A 21,189-nucleotide genomic window follows, 5' to 3' on the forward strand; every position below is an offset into this window, starting at 1 on the left:
ACAGCTTTATTTTGGTGATTCGAAAACATATGGTTAATCTAAATTGTCTTATGGTTGTTGTTGTTGGCTTGCACCACATTGATTTTAACACACAGCGTTTTAACATGTTTTTTTGCGTGGAATATTTGCTGGTTTATTCCAGAATGTTTCTGTTACGCATTGTCGCTTTAAGATGTTCTGTGTTCAAATTTAGTTTGTTGCGGTTGCACCTGACTTAAGAGCCGCATGGCTCACAGGGCTATACCTAATAAATGAAACTTGAAAACTTGAAACTCTCTCTCTCACACAAATGCCAGACACAACGCAGATGATCGCCACTGAACGCTGCCACCGCCCGATGTCGACCACCACCCCCGGGTTGAAGTCTTCAAGTGGTTTTGCCCGTGGCCATGGCAACGGGGGCTGCTGGAGGCTCCACGAGGCTTGGAGGTCGTCGTCATGGAGATTAACACTCGTCATCATCATCGTCGTCATGGAGATTTACAAACTCGTCATCATCATCATCGTCATCATGGAGATTAACAAACTCATCGTCATCGTCATGGAGATTGACAGACTCATCATCATCATCATCTTCATGGAGATTTACAAACTCGTCATCATCATCGTCGTCATGGAGATTGACAAACTCATCGTCATCATCATCATCATGGAGATTTACAAACTCATCATCGTCATGGAGATTTACAAACTCATCATCGTCGTCATGGAGATTGACAAACTCGTCATCATCATCGTCGTCATGGAGATTGACAAACTCATCATCATCATCGTCGTCATGGAGATTTACAAACTCGTCATCATCATCATCGTCATCATGGAGATTAACAAACTCATCGTCATCGTCATGGAGATTGACAGACTCATCATCATCATCATCATCTTCATGGAGATTTACAAACTCGTCATCATCATCGTCGTCATGGAGATTGACAAACTCATCGTCATCATCATCATCATGGAGATTTACAAACTCATCATCATCATCGTCATGGAGATTTACAAACTCATCATCATCGTCATGGAGATTTACAAACTCATCATCATCGTCATCATGGAGATTGACAAACTCGTCATCATCATCGTCGTCATGGAGATTGACAAACTCATCATCATCATCATCGTCGTCATGGAGATTGACAAACTCATCGTCATCATCATCATCATGGAGATTTACAAACTCATCATCATCATCGTCATGGAGATTTACAAACTCATCATCGTCGTCATGGAGATTGACAAACTCATCGTCATCATCGTCGTCATGGAGATTTACAAACTCGTCATCATCATCGTCGTCATGGAGATTTACAAACTCGTCATCATCATCATCGTCATGGAGATTAACAAACTCGTCATCATCATTATCATGGAGATTTACAAACTCATCATCATCATCATGGAGATTGACAAACTCGTCATCATCATCGTCGTCATGGAGATTTACAAACTCGTCATCATCATCGTCGTCATGGAGATTTACAAACTCGTCATCATCATCGTCGTTATGGAGTTTGACAAACTCATCGTCATCATCATCGTCGTTATGGAGATTGACAAACTCATCATCATCATCGTCATGGAGATTTACAAACTCGTCATCATCATCATCATCGTCATGGAGATTTACAAACTCGTCATCATCATCGTCGTCATGGAGATTGACAAACTCGTCATCATCATCATCGTCATGGAGATTGACAACCTCATCATCATCATCGTCGTCGTCATGTAGATTGATAAACTCATATTCTTAGCTCTTTCAGTAAAGTCACGTTGAAGGGAAACAAAAAAATAATAAAGTATATATTATATATATTTTATTATTGAAGGGAAACAATAACATAATAAAATATATATAAAACAATAAAAATTATCACGTTTCGACCATAACACAAACGGTCGTCATCAGGTGTGCCGGTTCGCATTTATTTATTTATTTCAAAAACGGGGCATTTATTTATTTATATTTAAAAAAAAACGCCAGCGCCACGCGCAGCGATTTGGCAGTTTATTTAGAAGGACTAGTCCATCTATGTTCTGAAAAGAGGAGGGGGGAGACGAAAAATTAATGTATGCTGTCTGAAAGCCACTGTAAGCGTGAACAATCAATTAAGACCTGAAATGGTTTATCAAATCTTTCCAATGATTGCTAAGCCAGAATCCATCTTCTCGGTTGAAATTGTCTCTGTGCTTGTATATGTGGATAGCCTCATGAACGAATCTCTCATGGTAGCCAGATGGCTTACAAAGAACCTGTCTTGGAAAAGTCAATGTCATGTGAGCCTACTGAATTATAACAATGATCTGCCATGGCCGAGGTGTTGGTCCTACTGTGTTTAAGGTCTGCTTTGTGTTCACGAATGCGGTCCGAGATGTGGCGTTTGGTTTCTCCAATGTAACTACTACCACAGAGGCAACTTAGTTTGTAGACACCAGGGTACTGTATGTCCAGAATCACATCTTTTACAGACGGAACCAGATCACCGATTTTATGTAATGTGTTGAAACGGACCTGGATCTTGTGTTTATTCAAGATTTTGGAGATATTTTTTGTGATCCCCGCAATGTAGGGTAAAGTGATGGTTTTGAAAGGCTCCTCAAGAGGGTCCTTCTTCATGGTTTGAGTGATAGCTTTGCGGATTGTATAGTCGGAGTAACCATTAGCCTTAAGAGCTTGGTGTACGTGCTTGAGTTCACTGCCTATGTGTTCCTGGTCGGATATGCATTGGGCTCTATGATACTCTTGATGAGAGAATTCTTCTGTGATGGATGGTGGTGGGAATCCGGTTTCAGATAAGCATCCGTATGGGTAGCTTTCCTGTAGACAGAGTGGCTCATTGAACCATCAGGTCTTTTTTTAATTAGGACATCCAAAAAAGGCATCTTGCCATCTATTTCGACTTCCATGGTAAATCTGATGGCTGGGTGTATGGAATTGATGTGGTCGAAGAATTGGTCTAGAGCAGGCCGGCCATGTGGCCAGATGACAAAGGTGTCATCCACGTACCTTTTCCATAAGGTTGGGTGCAGAATGGCAGTCTGGATGGCGTCAGTCTCAAATTTCTCCATGAAAATGTTAGCTATAACCGGAGATAGGGGGGAGCCCATTGGGGTGCCCTCAGTTTGTTTGTAGAAAGTTCCATTCCATTGTTAAGATGTTCAAACACCAACTAGAAACCTTCAAGGAATCAAGTTCTGCTTTTACCACGTACTTGTTAACATGCAAACAAACATGCTCTGATAATTATATATACAATGTCTTTGAAACTGATCAGCCTACACCAGAGAAGTCCTTCTTGATGGCCTAGTCTCATCCGTTTACAGACCAGAGAATGCTGCGTGGTGACGTCACCACGCTCAGGTTCATCTTCTTTGGTTCTTTCGGTAAAGTCACCACCACGTAGAATGAGAATAAAATAATAAATTGATAAAATAAAATAACACAATAAAATTCTCACGACGTTTTCGGCCACAACACAAGCGGCCTTCATCAGGTGAAGGGACGAGACTGTCTGGAGGACAGCGCTGGAGCGAACACAGCCAAGCTCAGACCGCGACCTTTAAGCTGTGTGAGAAGAAACAGAGCGCATTGACAAAGGAATTAGCATATAATTTAGCATTGAAATAGCTGAGTGATTAGCTTGTGACTGGTCACAGAAATGGCTATGTTAAAGTCAAAGCCTACACATCCACAGAGGCACCCCTTGACAAAGGAATTAGCATAGAATTTAGCATTGAAATAGCTGAGTGATTAGCTTGTGACTGGTCACAGAAATGGCTATGTTAAAGTGAAGACGCTGTGTGTGAAGACGCTGTGTGTGAAGACGCTGAGTGTGAAGACGCTGTGTGTGAAGACGCTGAGTGTGAAGACGCTGTGTGTGAAGACACTGAGTGTGAAGACGCTGAGTGTGAAGAAGCTGTGTGTGAAGACGCTGTGTGTGAAGACGCTGAGTGTGAAGACGCTGTGTGTGAAGACACTGTGTGTGAAGACGCTGAGTGTGAAGACGCTGTGTGTGAAGACGCTGTGTGTGGTGACGCTGAGTGTGAAGACGCTGAGTGTGAAGACGCTGTGTGTGAAGACACTGTGTGTGAAGATGCTGAGTGTGAAGACTCTGTGTGTGTAGACGCTGTGTGTGGTGACGCTGAGTGTGAAGACGCTGAGTGTGAAGACGCTGTGTGTGTAGACGCTGAGTGTGAAGACGCTGTGTGTGAAGACGCTGAGTGTGAAGTCGCTGTGTGCGGAGTCGCTGAGTGCGGAGTAAGCGAAGTAATAGTGGGGAGTGGAGAGACAAAGGTGGCGAGCGAGCCGTGGCGACCTGGATACTGTGGAATGTGGAGGACGTGCTGAGAGTTGTAAATAAAGCGGCGTTCGAAGAAAGACAGAAGTTGTCTGAGTGAAGTCGAACACTACAAGTCTATAGGCGGTGCTTATCAGCTGTACGAAATCTGAGCCTCGCCAAACACGTGATCGCCTATCCGCGCTACGTTTTTCTAAAAGTGCCCCAAGTGGCCAAAAGCGCGCGAAATTTTTTTTTCATTTAACGGCCTTCACCACCACCATCACCACCTCCACCTTCACTACCACCACCACCATCACTACCTCCACCACCACCTTCACTACCACCACCTTCACCACCACCTTCACTACCACCACCTTCACTACCACCTTGATCACCTTCACTACCACCACCACCACCTTCACTACCACCACCACCACCTTCACTACCACCACCACCTCCTCCTTCACTACCACCACCTTCACCACCACCACCCCCACCACCTTCACCACCACCACCTCCACCACCACCTCCTCCTCCACCACCTCCACCACCTTGACCACCACCTCCACCACCTTCACTACCACCACCACCACCTTGACCACCACCACCTTCACCACCACCACCTCCACCACCTTCACCACCACCACCACCACCTCCACCACCTTCACCACCACCTTCACCACCACCACCTCTACCATCACCACCACCACCATCACCACCACCACCTCCACCATAACCACCACCACCTCCACCACCCCCCAGGGAGTCGTTATTGCCGGCGTCACCTTGCCACGACAGAGCAACAAGACCCTCAAGACCCCCCCATCCCCTGGACATCTGCGGAGCGTTGCACCGGTGAGTCTGGGGAGACCCACAGACTCACCACACAGAGACTCATAGACTCACCACATAGAGACCCATAGACTCATCACACAGAGACCCATAGACTCATCACACAGAGACCCATAGACTCATCACACAGAGACCCACAGACTCACCACACAGAGACCCATAGACTCACCACACAGACCCATAGACTCATCACACAGAGACCCATAGACTCACCACACAGAGACCCATAGACTCATCACACAGAGACTCATAGACTCACCACACAGAGACCCATAGACTCACCACACAGAGATCCATAGACTCACCACACAGAGACTCATAGACTCACCACACAGAGACCCACAGACTCACCACACAGAGACCCATAGACTCACCACACAGAGACCCATAGACTCACCACACAGAGACTCATAGACTCACCACACAGAGACCCATAGACTCACCACACAGAGACCCATAGACTCATCACACAAATACTCATAGATTCTTCTAGATTTGAAGCTTTCGTGACTGCAAGGATCCATACTCTTTGGTTCTATTTGGTAAAGTCACGTAGGTAAAAAATAAAACAACAAAAAATCACGACGTTTCGGCCACAACACAAGTTGCCTTCATCAGGTGAAGGGACCGGACTGTCCAGATGACAGCGTTGGAGTGAAAACAGCCAAGCCCAGGTCGCGTCCTTTAAGCTGTGTGGGAGGAAACAAAAGCGCCTTGACAAAGGAATTAGCATAACAATGAGCACGATGTACGTAGGAGGTACATGATGGACCGGCGCGGGGGTGGGGGAGTTTAAGTAATGTTGGTTTGAAGGGAAAATAAGCAGCTGTGAAAGTTTGGGATACCACTACTTGAAAAAAGATACTGTACCATTGAAAATTAGTTTAATGTTTGGTTTGATTTATAAACATCTTTCCAATGATTGCCTAATTTGAAACCATCCTCTCGGTTGAAATTGTGTCCGTGTTTGTAAATCTGAATTGCCTCGTGAACAAATCTCTGATAAAAAAAAAACCCGTGGTTTTGCAGAGAACCTTTGTATTGAAGAAAACTATATCGTGATCACCCACAGCGTTGTAACAGTGATCAGCTACGGCAGAAGAATTCGTTCTGCCGTGTTTCAAATCTGATTTGTGCTCGCGAATTCGGTCAAAGACATGTCGTTTCGTCTCCCCGATATAGCAATCACCGCAGGTACAACTCAATTTGTAAACCCCGGGGTACTGTAAGTCAGGAATGACATCCTTCACGGATGGGATCAGATCACGGATTTTGTGTACTCTATTGAACCGGACCAGGATCTTGTGTTTGTTTAGAATTTTGGAGATCTTTTTAGTAACACCTGCTATATATGGTAGTGTGATGGTTTTTATCGGAGTATCAAGTGGTTCAACTTCATTGGGTGCTTTCGTGACTGCAGGAATTACTCTTTGGTTTTCTTCGGTAAAGCCAGAACATGCGTTAATTGTGTTTTGACCGACCCTCTGTGCTGCATTATATTGTTTCCAAATTTTTACTAAATCTTGTCCAATTTGATGCGCTTCTCCATCTCTCTGTGTTTCCTCTCTCTCTTAAATTTAGCTCTGTCCCATGTGTGTGTCTCTCTCTGTGTGTCTCTGTGCTGGCTCTCTCTGCTTGGATGTCTGTAATATGTGTCTGTGATCTGTACTCTATCACTCTTAACCTATAATTTAGCAATGTTTGAAATAACTTAATCAGCCAGAACATGCGTTAATTGTGTTTTGACCGACCCTCTGTGCTGCATTATATTGTTTCCAAAATTTTACTAAATCTTGTCCAATATCATGTGCTTCTTCATCTCTCTGTGTTTCCTCTCTCTCTTAAATTTAGCTCTTCTATACCTGATGATGATTGCTTGCATTGCAATCGAAACGTCGTATGCTATTATGTTATTTTATTTCATTATTATTTCTTATTTCTACGTGACTTTACCGAAAAAAACAAAGAGTATCAAGTGGTTGTTTCTGTATGGAGGGAGAAACAGCTTGGCGGATGGTACGGTCAGAGTATCCGTTCCTCTTGAGGGCCAGATGTACATGTTTTAATTCACTGGTCAGGTGGTGTTGGTCCGAAATGCAATGAGCCCTGTGGTATAACGTTTTGATGAGATAATTATTTTGAGCTGGGTGGTGGTGGGAATCAGGTTTCAAGTAGGAATCTGTGTGGGTGGGTTTCCTGTAGACAGAATGCCCCAATGAGCCATCAGGTCTCCTCTCAAACAGAACATCCAAGAATGGCAGCTTGCCATCTTTCTCCACTTCCATGGTGAATTTGATGGCGGGGTGTCTGGAATTGATGTGGTGTAGGAAAAGGTTCAAAGCTGGGAGGCCATGTGGCCAAATGACAAAAGTGTCGTCTACATATCTCTTCCACAGGGAAGGTCTGAGGGTGGAAGTCTGGATGGCGTCTGATTCAAATTTCTCCATGAAAACGTTAGCTATCACTGGTGACAAGGGGGATCCCATGGGGGTACCCTCATTTTGTTTGTAGAAGGAGCCATTCCAAGTAAAGTAGGTATTGGTGAGGCAGTGCCTAACCAGCGCAGGTGTATCGGGGTCTAGTCCATGTTGGACCAAATTTTCAATTATTTCAATGGTATCGGGAACTGGGACCTTGGTGAACAGAAAGACCACATCGAAGCTGACAAGGATATCGTCAGGGGACAGTACAACGTCTTTGACCATAGAGACCAATTGGGCTGAGTTAAGTACTGCTGAGGTGGTCTTGCCAGTGAAAGGCAGCAAGGTATCTGACAGAAAACGGGCTAGCCTGTAGGTAGGGGAGTTGATCGTGGATACGATGGGTCGTAGTGGGGTGCCTTCTTTATGAATCTTGGGAAGACCATAGAATCTAGGGGGTCTTGCAGCAGAAGGTTTTAGGGAGGGACGTTTAGTTGGGTCAATTAGGGAGGTCGAACTTGTGATGATCTTGTTGGTTTTCATCGCCTTCTGTTGACCAGGGTGGTACTGTGACCCCTCCACAGTCACCTCCACGTGACCCAGCCTTTTGTTGACCAGGGTGGTACTGTGACCCCCCCCCCCAAAGTCACCTCCACGTGACCCAGCCTTCTGTTGACCAGGGTGGTACTGTGACTCCCCACAGTCACCTCCACGTGACCCCGCCCCCCTCCGCCTGGCAGCCCGGGTTCGGAGTTCAACTCGTCGGCGTGGATCCTGCACCATGTTGACGCTCCTCCTGCTGCTGTGAGTCAATGTTACATTAATCTCCCATAGGTATCAATGTCACTGGTAGAAACCTGGTTATTACACCACCAGCCCACAGGGGAGTATTGTTGTGTCCATCCGTCCGTCATGCATCCAAAAATGGGAGGGGTGGGGCTGGGTGGGGAGGGTGGGGAGGGGAGGGGAGGGGCTGGGTGGGGAGGGAGGGGCTGGGTGGGGAGGGTGGGGAGGGGAAGGGCTGAGTGGGGAGGGGAGGGGTGAGGATGACCCTGCTGAGACTGCGGTGCCTGAAATATTGGAAGAAGTCACCCCCTGTGAGTGGCTGGCTGAGGTGCCATCTGTTGAGGAAGTACTGAAGGCGATCCAGAGTCTGAGACCAGGAAAGTCACCGGGCAGAGATGATCTCCCAAGCGAAATGCTGAGGGAGGGTGGCGTTTGTGCACAGACTGCCCTACATGACATCATAACAACAGTCTGGACCACTGTACGGGTTCTGCAGGATTGGAAGGATGCCCTTGTGGTCCCTCTGTTTAAGAAGGGGGACCGCACAGACTGTAACAACTACAGGGGCATCTCACTCCTCAGTGTATTGGGAAAGGTCCTGGCAAGGATTATTCAACATTGCCTTGCCAGGCACGCTGAGGAGAGGCTTGCGGAGCTCCAATGTGGTTTCAGGAAAGGGCGGTCCTGGACCAATGCCATATGATCTGACCGTTTGCTAAAGCAGAGGTGTAGGGAATTCCAACAAGACCTACGTCTCTGCTTTATTGACCTGGTCAAGGCCTATGATACCATCAGTAGGCCTTGGCTCTGGGTTGTTCTTCGTGCTTTCGGAGTCCCCGATCTGCTGCTCATGATCAGTGAGGACCTTCATGATGGTGAGCGTGCCCGGGTAAAACTAGGTGGCCGGGTGTCAGAGCCATTCCCTGTACACCTTGGGGTGCGACAGGGATGTCCTTTGGCTCCCACATTATTTAACATCCATTTTGACCACGTAGTTCGTGAAACCATTGATGGCTGTACCAGAGGAATTTCCATCTGGTACAGATATAATGGGAGGCTGATCGATGCCCGGGTGTGGTCAAGGGATGGCACCCTATTGCTCAACCACGTTATGTATGCCGATGATTTGTTAATAGCTGCTCATTCAGAGGAGGAGTTGGAGGCGCTGCTGCTGAGACTGGAGCATGCCACTAAGAGATGGGGCCTTACCATCAGCCCCACCAAAACTAAGCACCTGCCTGGGTATTTTGTACCATCGGACACTCCACCCCCACACCTCCCAATCGAGTGATGGTGCAGTTGTGGAGAGAGTGGAGAGTTTACCCATACCTGGGCAGTGTGCTTATGACCGGCTCCGGTTTGACAGCAGAGGTCTCACTCTGAATCAGTCGAGCGGCATTAACTTTTCATCAGTTGCGTAACGCTGTGTGGAAGCTACCTGGTCTGTCGCTCCGCACTAAGCTTCAGGTCTTCTCGGCCACGGTCATTCCTTCCCTTCTCTACGCTTGCGAAACATGGACCCCCCTAATGGAACACCTTCGCCGGTTAGAAACATTTAGGCTGGCCTGCCTACGATCCATCCTGGGTTTAACCAGACTGGATTGTGTGAGGAGCTCACAAATCCTTAAAAGATCTGGGCAAGGTCCCATCGGTGAGCTCCTCCGGCGGGGAAGGCTACGATGGCTGGGTCATGTAGCTCGCATGCCCAGCCACCGCCTGCCGAAACAGCTTTTGTTCGGCCGGATTGAGGGGGCTAAGCGGGCGTGGCACGGGCTAGAGAAGAGATGAAGTGATGTGGTACAAGAGGACGTGGAGCTGAGTGGACTTGCCGATGACTAGTACCAGTGTTGTCAAGATCGGCCTCTGTGGAGGAGGCTCGTGAAGGACGCTACTGGGCAGTTGGAGGTAGTCGCCCTCCAACAACAACGGAGGGCGGAGGAGCGACGCTCAGAACAATGAGCGGAGTGCCGGGTGGCTAAAGCACAGCAGGTTGGCACAGTAGGGGGCACAGGTGATGCATCAGCCAGTCATTTCAGTCAGTCGACCCGTGGCACCTGGGTCTGCCCCGTGACCTCCTGCCCGTGGGCGTTCGACACTTCACGTGGCCTCAGGGTGCACATAGCCTGGCACAAGCGTCGTGGTGACGTCACCGCCACTTAGTGGCGAATGGCGGTTGTTGTTGTGTCGGTGAGTGTGTGACCGAGCGTGTCATCGTGTGCCTCTGTGCGAAGGGGGCGGTTGCTGTTGTTTTATGGATTTGTGGGCATTCGACACTGCACGTGGCCTCGACGTGCACCTAGGCTGGTCCTCGAGCAAGCGAGCAAGCAGTTTGGCGGCACGGCATGGTTCACCGCCTGCGCGGGGCGTCTGGGGCCGGGCCCGAGCGGTGGAGGTGAACGCCAGCGGCACTTGCCTCAACAGTCCACGTAGGCTGTACGTGGGTGTAAGTGTGTAAGTGTGCGCGTGTGTACGTGTGTGTGTGTACGTGTGTGTTTACGTGTGTGTGTCCGGCAAAACAACCCCCTACCTCCTCGCGGTGCCGGACGGGCAACTCTGTCGTGGACAATGCTGTGGGGGGAGATCCAATTTTGATTGGCTCCTCCCCTCATGGCATATGTGTCCACCACAGGGGCTAAACGGGGGCTCTGGACGGGTGCGAGGGGCTGGTAACCCCTCCACCTTCAATTAATTACCACGAAACCACGAGTTAAACTGAAATATGTAACTAATAAGCTTGTGCCGGAGGCCCCGGGGGGCCAGGCGTCTATGACGTCTCCTGGCCAAACCCCAATTGGCGGAGCCAGGAGATTGAATATCTACCCTCGGGGCTCCTCCAGAAACAACGAAAAGCCACTACAGGTGGCCACGTGGAATGTTTTAACGCTCACTGCGGAGGAGAGGCTGCCACTCCTCTTTCGGGAGCTGGAACGGTACCGCCTGGATCTATGCGGCATTCAGGAGGTCCGGTGGACTGGCTCTGGCTCCTGCCACCATGAGGGGTGGACAGTCCTCTACTCGGGGCAGCAGACTGCCAAACAACAGGATGTTGCTCTTCTTTTGAACAAAAGAATGAAGAGGGCGTGGGAGCGTGGCGGTGAGGTGTGGGAAGCTGTAAGCCCCAGGCTACTTTGGGCTCGCCTTCCCATCAACCGGAGGTGAGGAATGGTGGTCGTGGTTACTTATGCCCCCACCGAAGATGAACATCCGTGGAGGGATGCAGGCAAAGCCGATGAGTCAGATGCCTTCTATGACCTCCTGTCACAGGTGCTGGCTAAAGTGGCCCCTCGGGATAGAGTCATCATGTTGGGTGACTTCAATGCCCGAGTTGGTCATGATACTGGCACCTGGTCTGGAGTGATTGGAGGGCATGGGCCAGATCAGCTCAATAACAACGGTAGGAGGCTGCTAGATTTTTGTGCAGCCCATGGGCTTGTAATTACCAACACGCTGTTCCGGCATCGGCGCATCCACACAACATCATGGATGCATGCCGGGTCCAAGCAAGAACATCTGCTGGACTACATAGTGACGGACCAGCGGATGCGAGCCCATGTCCTTGACACCAGGACCTACCGTGGAGCTGATCTGCCCTCTGACCATCGACTAGTCATCTGTAAGATGCGCCTGCCATTCTTCCACTCCGGTGGTGGGTGTACACCCAGGACCCCATTCCGACCTAAAGTGGCCTGGTCTCAGTTATCTGATGAAAGTTGCAAGCGATAATTTAATCATCGCTTGCGGCTGGGATTGGCATCGTCCCCGACTCCTCCTGATGTCGAGGGTAAATGGGCGAGGTTTTGGACTGTGACTCATGCAGCTGCAATGGCTGCTTTGGGTACGCGGTCCAGACCTCCCCAGAGACCCTGGCTGACAGAGGAGGTGTTCAAGATGGTTCAAAAAAAGCGACAGGCCCACTGTCATCGGCTACAGAATCCCACGTCAGAGAATGAGGAGGCTTACCGCAACCTTCGCTCGGAGGTTCGGAGAGCCGTGAGGCGCTGCAAAGATGGGTGGTGGTCGCGGGTTGCTGAGGAGATGGAGTCTGCCTCAGTGGCCCGTGATCACAAATCTCTATTTAACTCCATCAAAAAGTAACCTGCAGCGCCACACCTATTACCATCATTAGGGAAAAAAACGGTGATCCAATCTCCGACCCCCAGGAACAGGTTTGCAGATTTGCTGAGCATTTCTGTGAGGTTCTGGGGGAGGGAAAATCCCTCAGCCAGGAAAACATCGTGGCACAAAGTGAGGATGACCCTGCTGAGGCTGCGGTGCCTCAAATATTGGAAGAAGTCACCCCCTGTGAGTGGCTGGCTGAGGTGCCATCTGTTGAGGAAGTACTGAAGGCGATCCGGAGTCTGAGACCAGGAAAGGCAGCGGGCAGAGATGATCTCCCAAGCGAAATGCTGAGGGAGGGTGGCGTTTGTGCACAGACTGCCCTATATGACATCATAACAACGGTCTGGGCCACTGGACGGGTTCCGCAGGATTGGAAGGATGCCCTGGTGGTCCCCCTCTTTAAGAAGGGGGACCGCACAGACTGTAACAACTACAGGGGCATCTCACTCCTCAGTGTGCCGGGAAAGGTCCTGGCAAGGATTATTCAGCATCGCCTTGCCAGGCACGCTGAGGAGAGGCTTGCGGAGCCCCAATGCGGTTTCAGGAAAGGGCGGTCCTGCACAGATGCCATATTTTCTGTCCGTCTGCTACAGCAGAGGTGTAGGGAATTCCAACAAGACCTACATCTCTGCTTTATTGACCTGGTCAAGGCCTATGATACCATCAGTAGGCCTGGGCTCTGGGTCGTTCTTCGTGCTTTTGGAGTACCTGACCCTCTGCTCACGATCATTAAGGACCTTCATGATGGTGAGCGGGCCCGGGTAAAACTACGTGGCCGGGAGTCAGAGCCATTCCCTGTACACCTTGGGGTGCGACAGGGATGTCCTCTGGCTCCCACATGATTTAACATCTATTTTGACCACGTAGTTCGTGAAGCCTTCAATAGCTGTACCGGGGGACTCTCCATATGGTACAGATATAATGGGAGGCTGATCGATGCCCGGGTGCGGTCAAGGGATGGCTCCCTATTGCTCAACCACGTTATGTATGCTGATGATTTGGTAATAGCTGCTCAGTCAGAGGAGGAGTTGGAGACGCTGCCCCTGAGACTGGAGCGTGCCACTAAGAGCTGGGGCCTTACCATCAGCCCCACCAAAACTAAGCACCTGCCTGGGTATTTTGTACTATCGGACACTCCACCCCCACAACTCCCAATCGGTGATGGGGCAGTTGTGGAGAGAGTGGAGAGTTTCCCATACCTGGGCAGTGTGCTTATGACTGGCTCCAGTTTAACAGCAGAGGTCTCACTCCGAATCAGTCGAGCGGCAATATCTTTTCATCGGTTGCGTAAAGCTGTGTGGAAGCTACCTGGTCTGTCGCTCCGCACTAAGCGTCAGGTCTTCTCGGCCACGGTCATTCCCTCCCTTCTCTACGCTTGCGAAACGTGGACCCCCCTAATGGAACATCTTCGCCGGCTAGAAACATTTAGGCTGGCCTGCCTACGATCCATCCTGGGTTTAACCAGACTAGATTGTGTGAGGAGCTCACAAATTCTTGAAAGATCTGGGCAAGGTCCCATCGGTGAGCTCCTCCGGTGGGCAAGGCTGCGATGGCTGGGTCACGTAGCCCGCATGCCCAGCCACCGCATGCCGAAACATCTTTTGTTCGGCCGGATTGAGGTGGCTAAGCGGGCGCGGTACGGGCTAGAGAAGAGATGGAGTGATGTGGTACAGGAGGACGTGGAGCTGAGTGGACTTGCCGATGACTGGTACCAGCGGTGTCAAGATCGGCCTCTGTGGAGGAGGCTCGTGAAGGACGCTACTGGGCAGTTGGAGGTAGTCGCCCTCCAACAACAACGGAGGGCGGAGGAGCGACGCTCAGAACAACGAGCGGAGCGCCGGGTGGCTAAAGCACAGCAGGTTGGCACAGTAGGGGGCACAGGTGGTACATCAGCCAGTCATCTCAGTCAGTCGACCCGTGGCACCTGGGTCTGCCCCGTGACCTCCTGCCAGCGGGCGTTCGACACTTCACATGGCCTCAGGGTGCACATAGCCTGGCACAAGCGTCGTGGTGACGTCACCGCCACTTAGTGGCGAATGGCGGTTGTTGTTGTTGTGTACGTGTGTGTACGTGTGTGTGTGTACGTGTGTGGGGCAGTTGTGGAGAGAGTGGAGAGTTTTCCACACCTGGGCAGTGTGCTTATGACCGGCTCTGGTTTAACAGCAGGGGTCTCACTCCGAATCAGTCGAGCGGCAATATCTTTTCATCGGTTGCGTAACGCTGTGTGGAAGCTACCTGGTCTGTTGCTCCGCACTAAGCTTCAGGTCTTCTCGGCCACGGTCATTCCCTCCCTTCTCTACGCTTGCGAAACGTGGACCCCCCCTAATGAAACATTTTCGCCGGTTTAGGCTGGCCTGCCTACGACCCATCCTGGGCTTAACCAGGCTGGTTTGTGTGAGGAGCTCACAAATCCTTGAAAGATCTGGGCAAGGTCCCATCGGTGAGCTCCTCCGGCGGGCAAGTCTGCGATGGCTGGGTCATGTAGCCCGCATGCCCAGCCACCGCATGCCGAAACAGCTTTTGTTCGGCCGGATCGAGGGGGCTAAACGGGCGCGGCACGGGCTAGAGAAGAGATGGAGTGATGTGGTACAGGAGGACGTGGGGCTGAGTGGACTTGCCGATGACTGGTGCCAGCGGTGTCAAGATCAGCCTCTGTGGAGGAGGCTCGTGAAGTACGCTACTGGGCAGTTGGAGGCAGAGGAGCGACGCTCACAACAAAGAGCGGAGCGCCGGGTGGCTGAAGCACAGCGGGTTGGCACAGTAGGGGGCACAGGTGGTGCATCAGCCAGTCATCTCAGTCAGTCGACCCGTGGCAACTGGGTCTGTCCCGTGACCTCCTGCCAGCGGGCGTTCGACACTTTACGTGGCCTCAGGGTGCACATAGCCTGGCACAAGCGTCATGGTGACGTCACCGCCACTTAGTGGCGAATGGCGGTTGTTGTTGTGTTGTGTGTGTCTGTGTGTACGTATGTGTGTGAGCGGTGGTGCAGCGGTTAGCGCTACGAACCCGGCGACCCGGATTCGATTCCCGCTCACGGCCAACACCGGTGGCGATTATTTGAACCGGTCCTGGGACTCCCCTAGGTCGACTCAGCCTCAAATGAGTACCTGGTACGGTGGGTAAACGTCGCCACTGGGAAGACAAAGGCGGTCGGGCGTTGTGCTGGCCACCCACCCCCTCGTGTGCCTTTCCGGCCTTCATAGGTGCTGCTCGCTAACGGCGCTCGCCCCTACAGTCCGTTAAGGCTACACGGGGGATCTTTACCTTTGTCTTTGTGTCCCTAGGTGTTCGTTGTCACCCGCGCTCTACCTGCAGGTGCAGGTGAGCGAGAGCGCCCGGTACTGACGCACGTGTCCCTCTACACCTGTCCGTGTCCGTGCCGTCAAATCCTTACGCCGTCCCGGGCGAGGGCGTAGATCTTCACGCAAGGGGATCCCGGCTTAGTCTCTGTGATTCTCCACAGAGACCCACAGACTCACCACACACAGAGACTCATAAACTCACCACACAGAGACCCACAGACTCACCACACAGAGACCCACAGACTCACCACACAGAGACCCACAGACTCACTACACAGAGACCCACAGACTCACCATACAGAGACCCATAAACTCACCACACAGAGACCCATAGACTCATCACACACAGAGACTCATAGACTCACCACACAGAGACTCATAGACTCACCACACAGAGACCCATAGACTCACCACATAGAGACCCATAGGCTCACCACACAGATACCCACAGACTCACCACACAGAGACCCACAGACTCACCACACACAGACCCATAGACTCAGCACACAGAGACCCATAGACTCATCACACAGAGACCCATAGACTCACCACACAGAGACTCATAGACTCACCACACAAAGACCCATAGACTCACCACACAGAGACCCATAGACTCACCACACAGCGACCCATAGACTCACCACACAGAGACCCATAGACTAACCACACATAGACCCATAGACTCACCACACAGAGACCCATAGACTCACCACACAGAGACTCATAGACTCATTACACAAATACTCATAGACTCACCACACAGAGACCCATAGACTCACCACACAGAGACCCATAGGCTCACCACACAGAGACCCATAGACTCACCACACAGAGACCCATAGGCTCACCACACACAGAGACCCATAGACTCACCACACAGAGACCCATAGACTCACCACACACAGAGACCCATAGACTCACCACACAGAGACCCCTAGACTCACCACAACACAGAGACCAATAGACTCACCACACACAGAGACCCATAGACTCACCACACACAGAGACCCATAGACTCACCACATACAGAGACCCATAGACTCACCACACACAGAGACCCATAGACTCACCACACAGAGACCCCTAGACTCACCACAACACAGAGACCAATAGACTCACCACACACAGAGACCCATAGACTCACCACACACAGAGACCCATAGACTCACCACACACAGAGACCCATAGACTCACCACACACAGAGACCCACAGATTCACCACCGTCTACGTCCACGAGTCTCCGTGTACCTCCACGAGTCTCCGTGTATCTCCACGAGTCTCCGTGTACCCCCACGAGTCTCCGTCTACCTCCACGAGTCTCCGTGTATCTCCACGAGTCTCCGTCTACCTCCACGAGTCTCCGTCTACCCCCACGAGTCTCCGTCTACCCCCACGAGTCTCCGTGTATCTCCACGAGTCTCCGTGTATCTCCACAACCCCCCCCCAGCTGACCGAGTCCACGTCCTCCTCGGCGAAGTTTGAGCGCCACGTGTTGGAGGCTTCGCGTGTCAGCGACGAGCTGTCGCGGCGCCGCGTGCGCACCTACCAGCTGTACTCACGCGCCAGCGGAGCCCACGTGCAGGTGCTGGGCACACACGTCGTGGCCCGCGGGGACGACGGGGACCCCTACGGTGAGACGGGGCGGCGGGGCCCATAGACTCAGCACACACAGAGACTCATAGACTCAGCACACAGAGACTCGTAGACTCAGCACACACAGAGACTCATAGACTCAGCACACACAGAGACTCATAGACTCACCACACACAGAGAGAGAGCCATAGACTCACCACACACAGAGACTCACAGACTCACTACACAGAGACCCATAGACTCATCACACACAGAGACCCATAGACTCACCACACACAGAGACCCATAGACTCACCACACAGAGACCCACAGACTCACCACACAGAGACCCATAGACTCACCACACAGAGACCCATAGACTTACCACACAGAGACCCATAGATTCACCACACAGAGACCCATAGACTCACCACACACAGAGACCCATAGACTCACCACACAGAGACCCACAGACTCACCACACAGAGACCCACAGACTCACCACACAGAGACCCATAGACTCACCACACAGAGACACCCACAGACTCACCACACAGAGACACCCACAGACTCACCACACAGAGACCCACAGATTCACCACACACAGAGACCCACAGACTCACCACACACAGAGACCCACAGACTCACCACACAGAGACACCCACAGACTCACCACACAGAGACCCATAGACTCACCACACACAGAGACCCATAGACTCACCACACACAGAGACTCATAGACTCACCACACACAGAGACCCATAGACTCACCACACATAGAGACCCATAGACTCACCACACATAGAGACCCATAGACTCACCACACACAGAGACCCACAGACTCACCGCACAAAAGTTGAAGCGAAATAAAATTGTATTTTTGCGAGGCTGACACCAAATAATAGTCAGCGTCCACCAACGAAATGACGAGGCCCCTCTCCAGCTGGTGGAGGCCCCTGGCCTGACTCCGGCCCTGCCTCGTCGTCGTAGCGGCCCGCCGTAGATGACTCCGAGCGCGAACGCCACGGTGACGACTCCATCCCTGCTGCAGCGCTGCTCCAGGCCGAGATGGATTCGTTTGGCGGGAACATTCGGCTCCGCGGGGTTCGCACCAAGTACCACATCTGCATGGACAGGAATGGCAAGCTGGTGGGCAAGGTAGGCGGAGGCGACACTCAACCACTCACTCACTCGCTCACTCGCTCACTCACTCACTCGCTCGCTCAACCACTCACCCACCCACTCACTCACCGACCCAACCACTCACCCACTCACTCACTCGCTCACTCACTCACTCAACCACTCACCCACTCACTCACTCAACCACTCACTCACTCAATCACTCACCCACCCACTCACTCGCTCACCCACTCACCCACTAACTCTCTCAACCACTCACCCACTCACTCGCTCACCCACTCACTCAACCGCTCACTCACTCGCTCACCCACCCACTCACTCACTCACTCATCTACTCACTCGCTCGCTCCCCCACTCACTCACTTGCTCACCCACTCACTCGCTCACCCACTCACCCACTCTACTCGTTCACTCGCTCACGCACTCATCCACCCACCCACTCACCCACCCACCCACTCACCCACCCACCCACTCACGTCCTAACCCCCGCCCCGCCCCGCCCATCGCGGGCAGCTGTCCGGGCGCTACCGAGGCTGCGTCTTCAGCGAGCTCTACCTTGAGAACCATTACACGGCGCTGCGGTGCGCCCTGCTGCCAGAGCGCTACGCCGCCTTCGACCGGAGCGGGCGCGCCAAGAACAGCGGGCGGACGACGAGCCGCTGGCTGGTGGCTCACTTCCTCAAGAGGCCCGCGAGGGGCCAATCACAGAGGCCGCCCTCGGCCACCTTCTGGGTGGTGGGGTCGTGACCGCCGTGAGTCTGTGGGTCTCTGTGTGGTGAGTCTATGGGTCTCTGTGTGATGAGTCTATGGGTCTCTGTGTGTGATGAGTCTGTGGGTCTCTGTGTGTGGTGAGTCTATGGGTCTCTGTGTGGTGAGTCTATGGGTCTCTGTGTGTGGTGAGTCTGTGGGTCTTTGTGTGGTGGTGAGTCTGTGGGTCTCTGTGTGTGGTGAGTCTGTGGGTCTCTGTGTGTGGTGAGTCTATGGGTATCTGTGTGGTGAGTCTGTGGGTCTCTGTGTGTGGTGAGTCTATGGGTCTCTGTGTGGTGAGTCTATGGGTCTCTGTGTGTGGTGAGTCTATGGGTCTCTGTGTGTGGTGAGTCTGTGGGTCTCTGTGTGTGGTGAGTCTATGGGTCTCTGTGTGGTGAGTCTGTGGGTCTCTGTGTGGTGAGTCTATGGGTCTCTGTGTGTGGTGAGTCTGTGGGTCTCTGTGTGGTGAGTCTATGAGTCTCTGTGTGGTGAGTTTATGAGTCTCCGTCTGTTCTTGTTTGCGTTCAATAAAAGTCAACGAATTGGTTGGTAAAACGATGGTCAAGTGTCTCTTTGTATTGAATGTTGCGTTGTGGTTTTTGATGTTTGAAATGAAGGTTTAGCGTGGGAGAGGGGGGAGAAAAAAACATAGAGGGGGGAGAGGGGGGAGGGAGGTGGGAGAGGAGAGGGAGGAGAGGGAGGGGGGAGAGGGGGGAGGGAGAGGGAGGGGGGAGAGGAGAGGGAGGGGAGGGAGGGAAGATAAGGGGGAGAGGGGGGAGGGAGGGGGGGGAGGAGGCGCCTCGCCCCTCCCCCCCATGTCGGGTGACGTCACCCACTAATTATTAATGGCGGGGGGCTGGTCCATGTGGAGTGACATCACCTGCTCATGATTATTAATGGGGGGCGGGTCCACGTGGAGGCTGTAACCTTTTCATTATTGAGAGGGGGGCTGGTCCATGTGGAGTGACGTCACGGGCGTTAAGGACAGACATTCCTGGGTGATTAGAGGTGGCATGACTTACTCGACGAGCCATACCAACGTCGCTACGGATTGACGAGTCTGTGAATTCACAGGCGTGCAACGATCGGCAAAACGTTAACAGTTGAAGGTTTCGTTAGGCCAAGGACTTATCAAGCGCTGGCACATCTCGCAGATTGTCGCAACTCGTCAATCTTCGCGCAAACTCGCGAGGGACACGTCGCTTGTTTGCCGTTCGTACACGCCACGCTCCATTCACAAACGGGGGTTTTCGAATTAAAATCTTCGTTGGCGGCTTACAATGCGAACGTCTCTCCGACGTGAGAAAACCGGAACCGCTTTGCCGTGCTCGCCGTGTGGAGATGAGGCACCGCTAGACGAACGTGGAATCGCCGCCACGCTCCGTCTCATCGCCCCCGTCCGAACAGCTGAGATGCGTGACGGGGGTCAAGTTGTTCGGAGCGAGGAGAAGTCGAGGTTTCGTTTGGAGCTTGAGAGATTGGTGTTCCCGTCCTCCGTGCTTGAATACACAATTCAGTGCCCCCTCGGGCGCCTTCACAAGTTCCTGGAAGGTGCCCGTTCACACGCCACGCGCTTCACTTACCTCTCTCCGTTCCTCAGCAAGCCGCTCGCGTCTCGACAGGGGTAATCCAAGCGGGCTTTTGTAGAAGCGTAAAGTGTGAAGTTTTGAATATAGAATCGTGCAAATTATCGCGAGCATAAGCAACGCCGCCATTTGCAATGTGGGTCGGTAGGTGGGGATTTCCACGCTGCAGATGGTGGTCCAGAGTCTGCGTCGATTACGTGGAGGTGCTGTAGGCCAGGGGTTAACTCGCGTTACCCCTTAGTACTTTGATTTAAAGCTTTCGTGACTGCAGTGATTCATATTCTTAGCTCTTTCGGTAAAGTCACGTTGAAGGGAAACAATAAAATATATATAAAACAATAAAAATTCTCACGTTTCGACCATAACACAAACGGTCATCA

The 21,189-nt window shown here is 51.8% G+C and overlaps 1 protein-coding gene across 1 annotated transcript; it reads left to right on the top strand.

Annotated features, from left to right (window-relative positions):
- The first annotated feature begins 389 nt into the window (after positions 1-389).
- Positions 390-19,772, top strand: LOC142918242 (uncharacterized). The gene is made up of 7 exons (XM_076062376.1): positions 390-421; positions 4,502-5,138; positions 8,259-8,359; positions 15,746-15,782; positions 17,212-17,395; positions 18,388-18,494; positions 18,990-19,772. The coding sequence occupies exons 1-7, from the start codon at positions 390-392 to the stop codon at positions 19,221-19,223; spliced, it is 1,332 nt and encodes a 443-aa protein (XP_075918491.1). The 3' UTR covers positions 19,224-19,772.
- The last annotated feature ends 1,417 nt before the right edge of the window (positions 19,773-21,189 follow it).

The sequence above is a fragment of the Petromyzon marinus genome, unplaced genomic scaffold (genome assembly GCF_048934315.1).
Source record: "Petromyzon marinus isolate PM22_M1 ecotype Great Lakes invasive population unplaced genomic scaffold, UKy_Petmar_22M1.pri1.0 PM_G_Scaffold_58, whole genome shotgun sequence".
NCBI classification, from domain to species: Eukaryota; Metazoa; Chordata; class Hyperoartia; order Petromyzontiformes; family Petromyzontidae; genus Petromyzon; species Petromyzon marinus.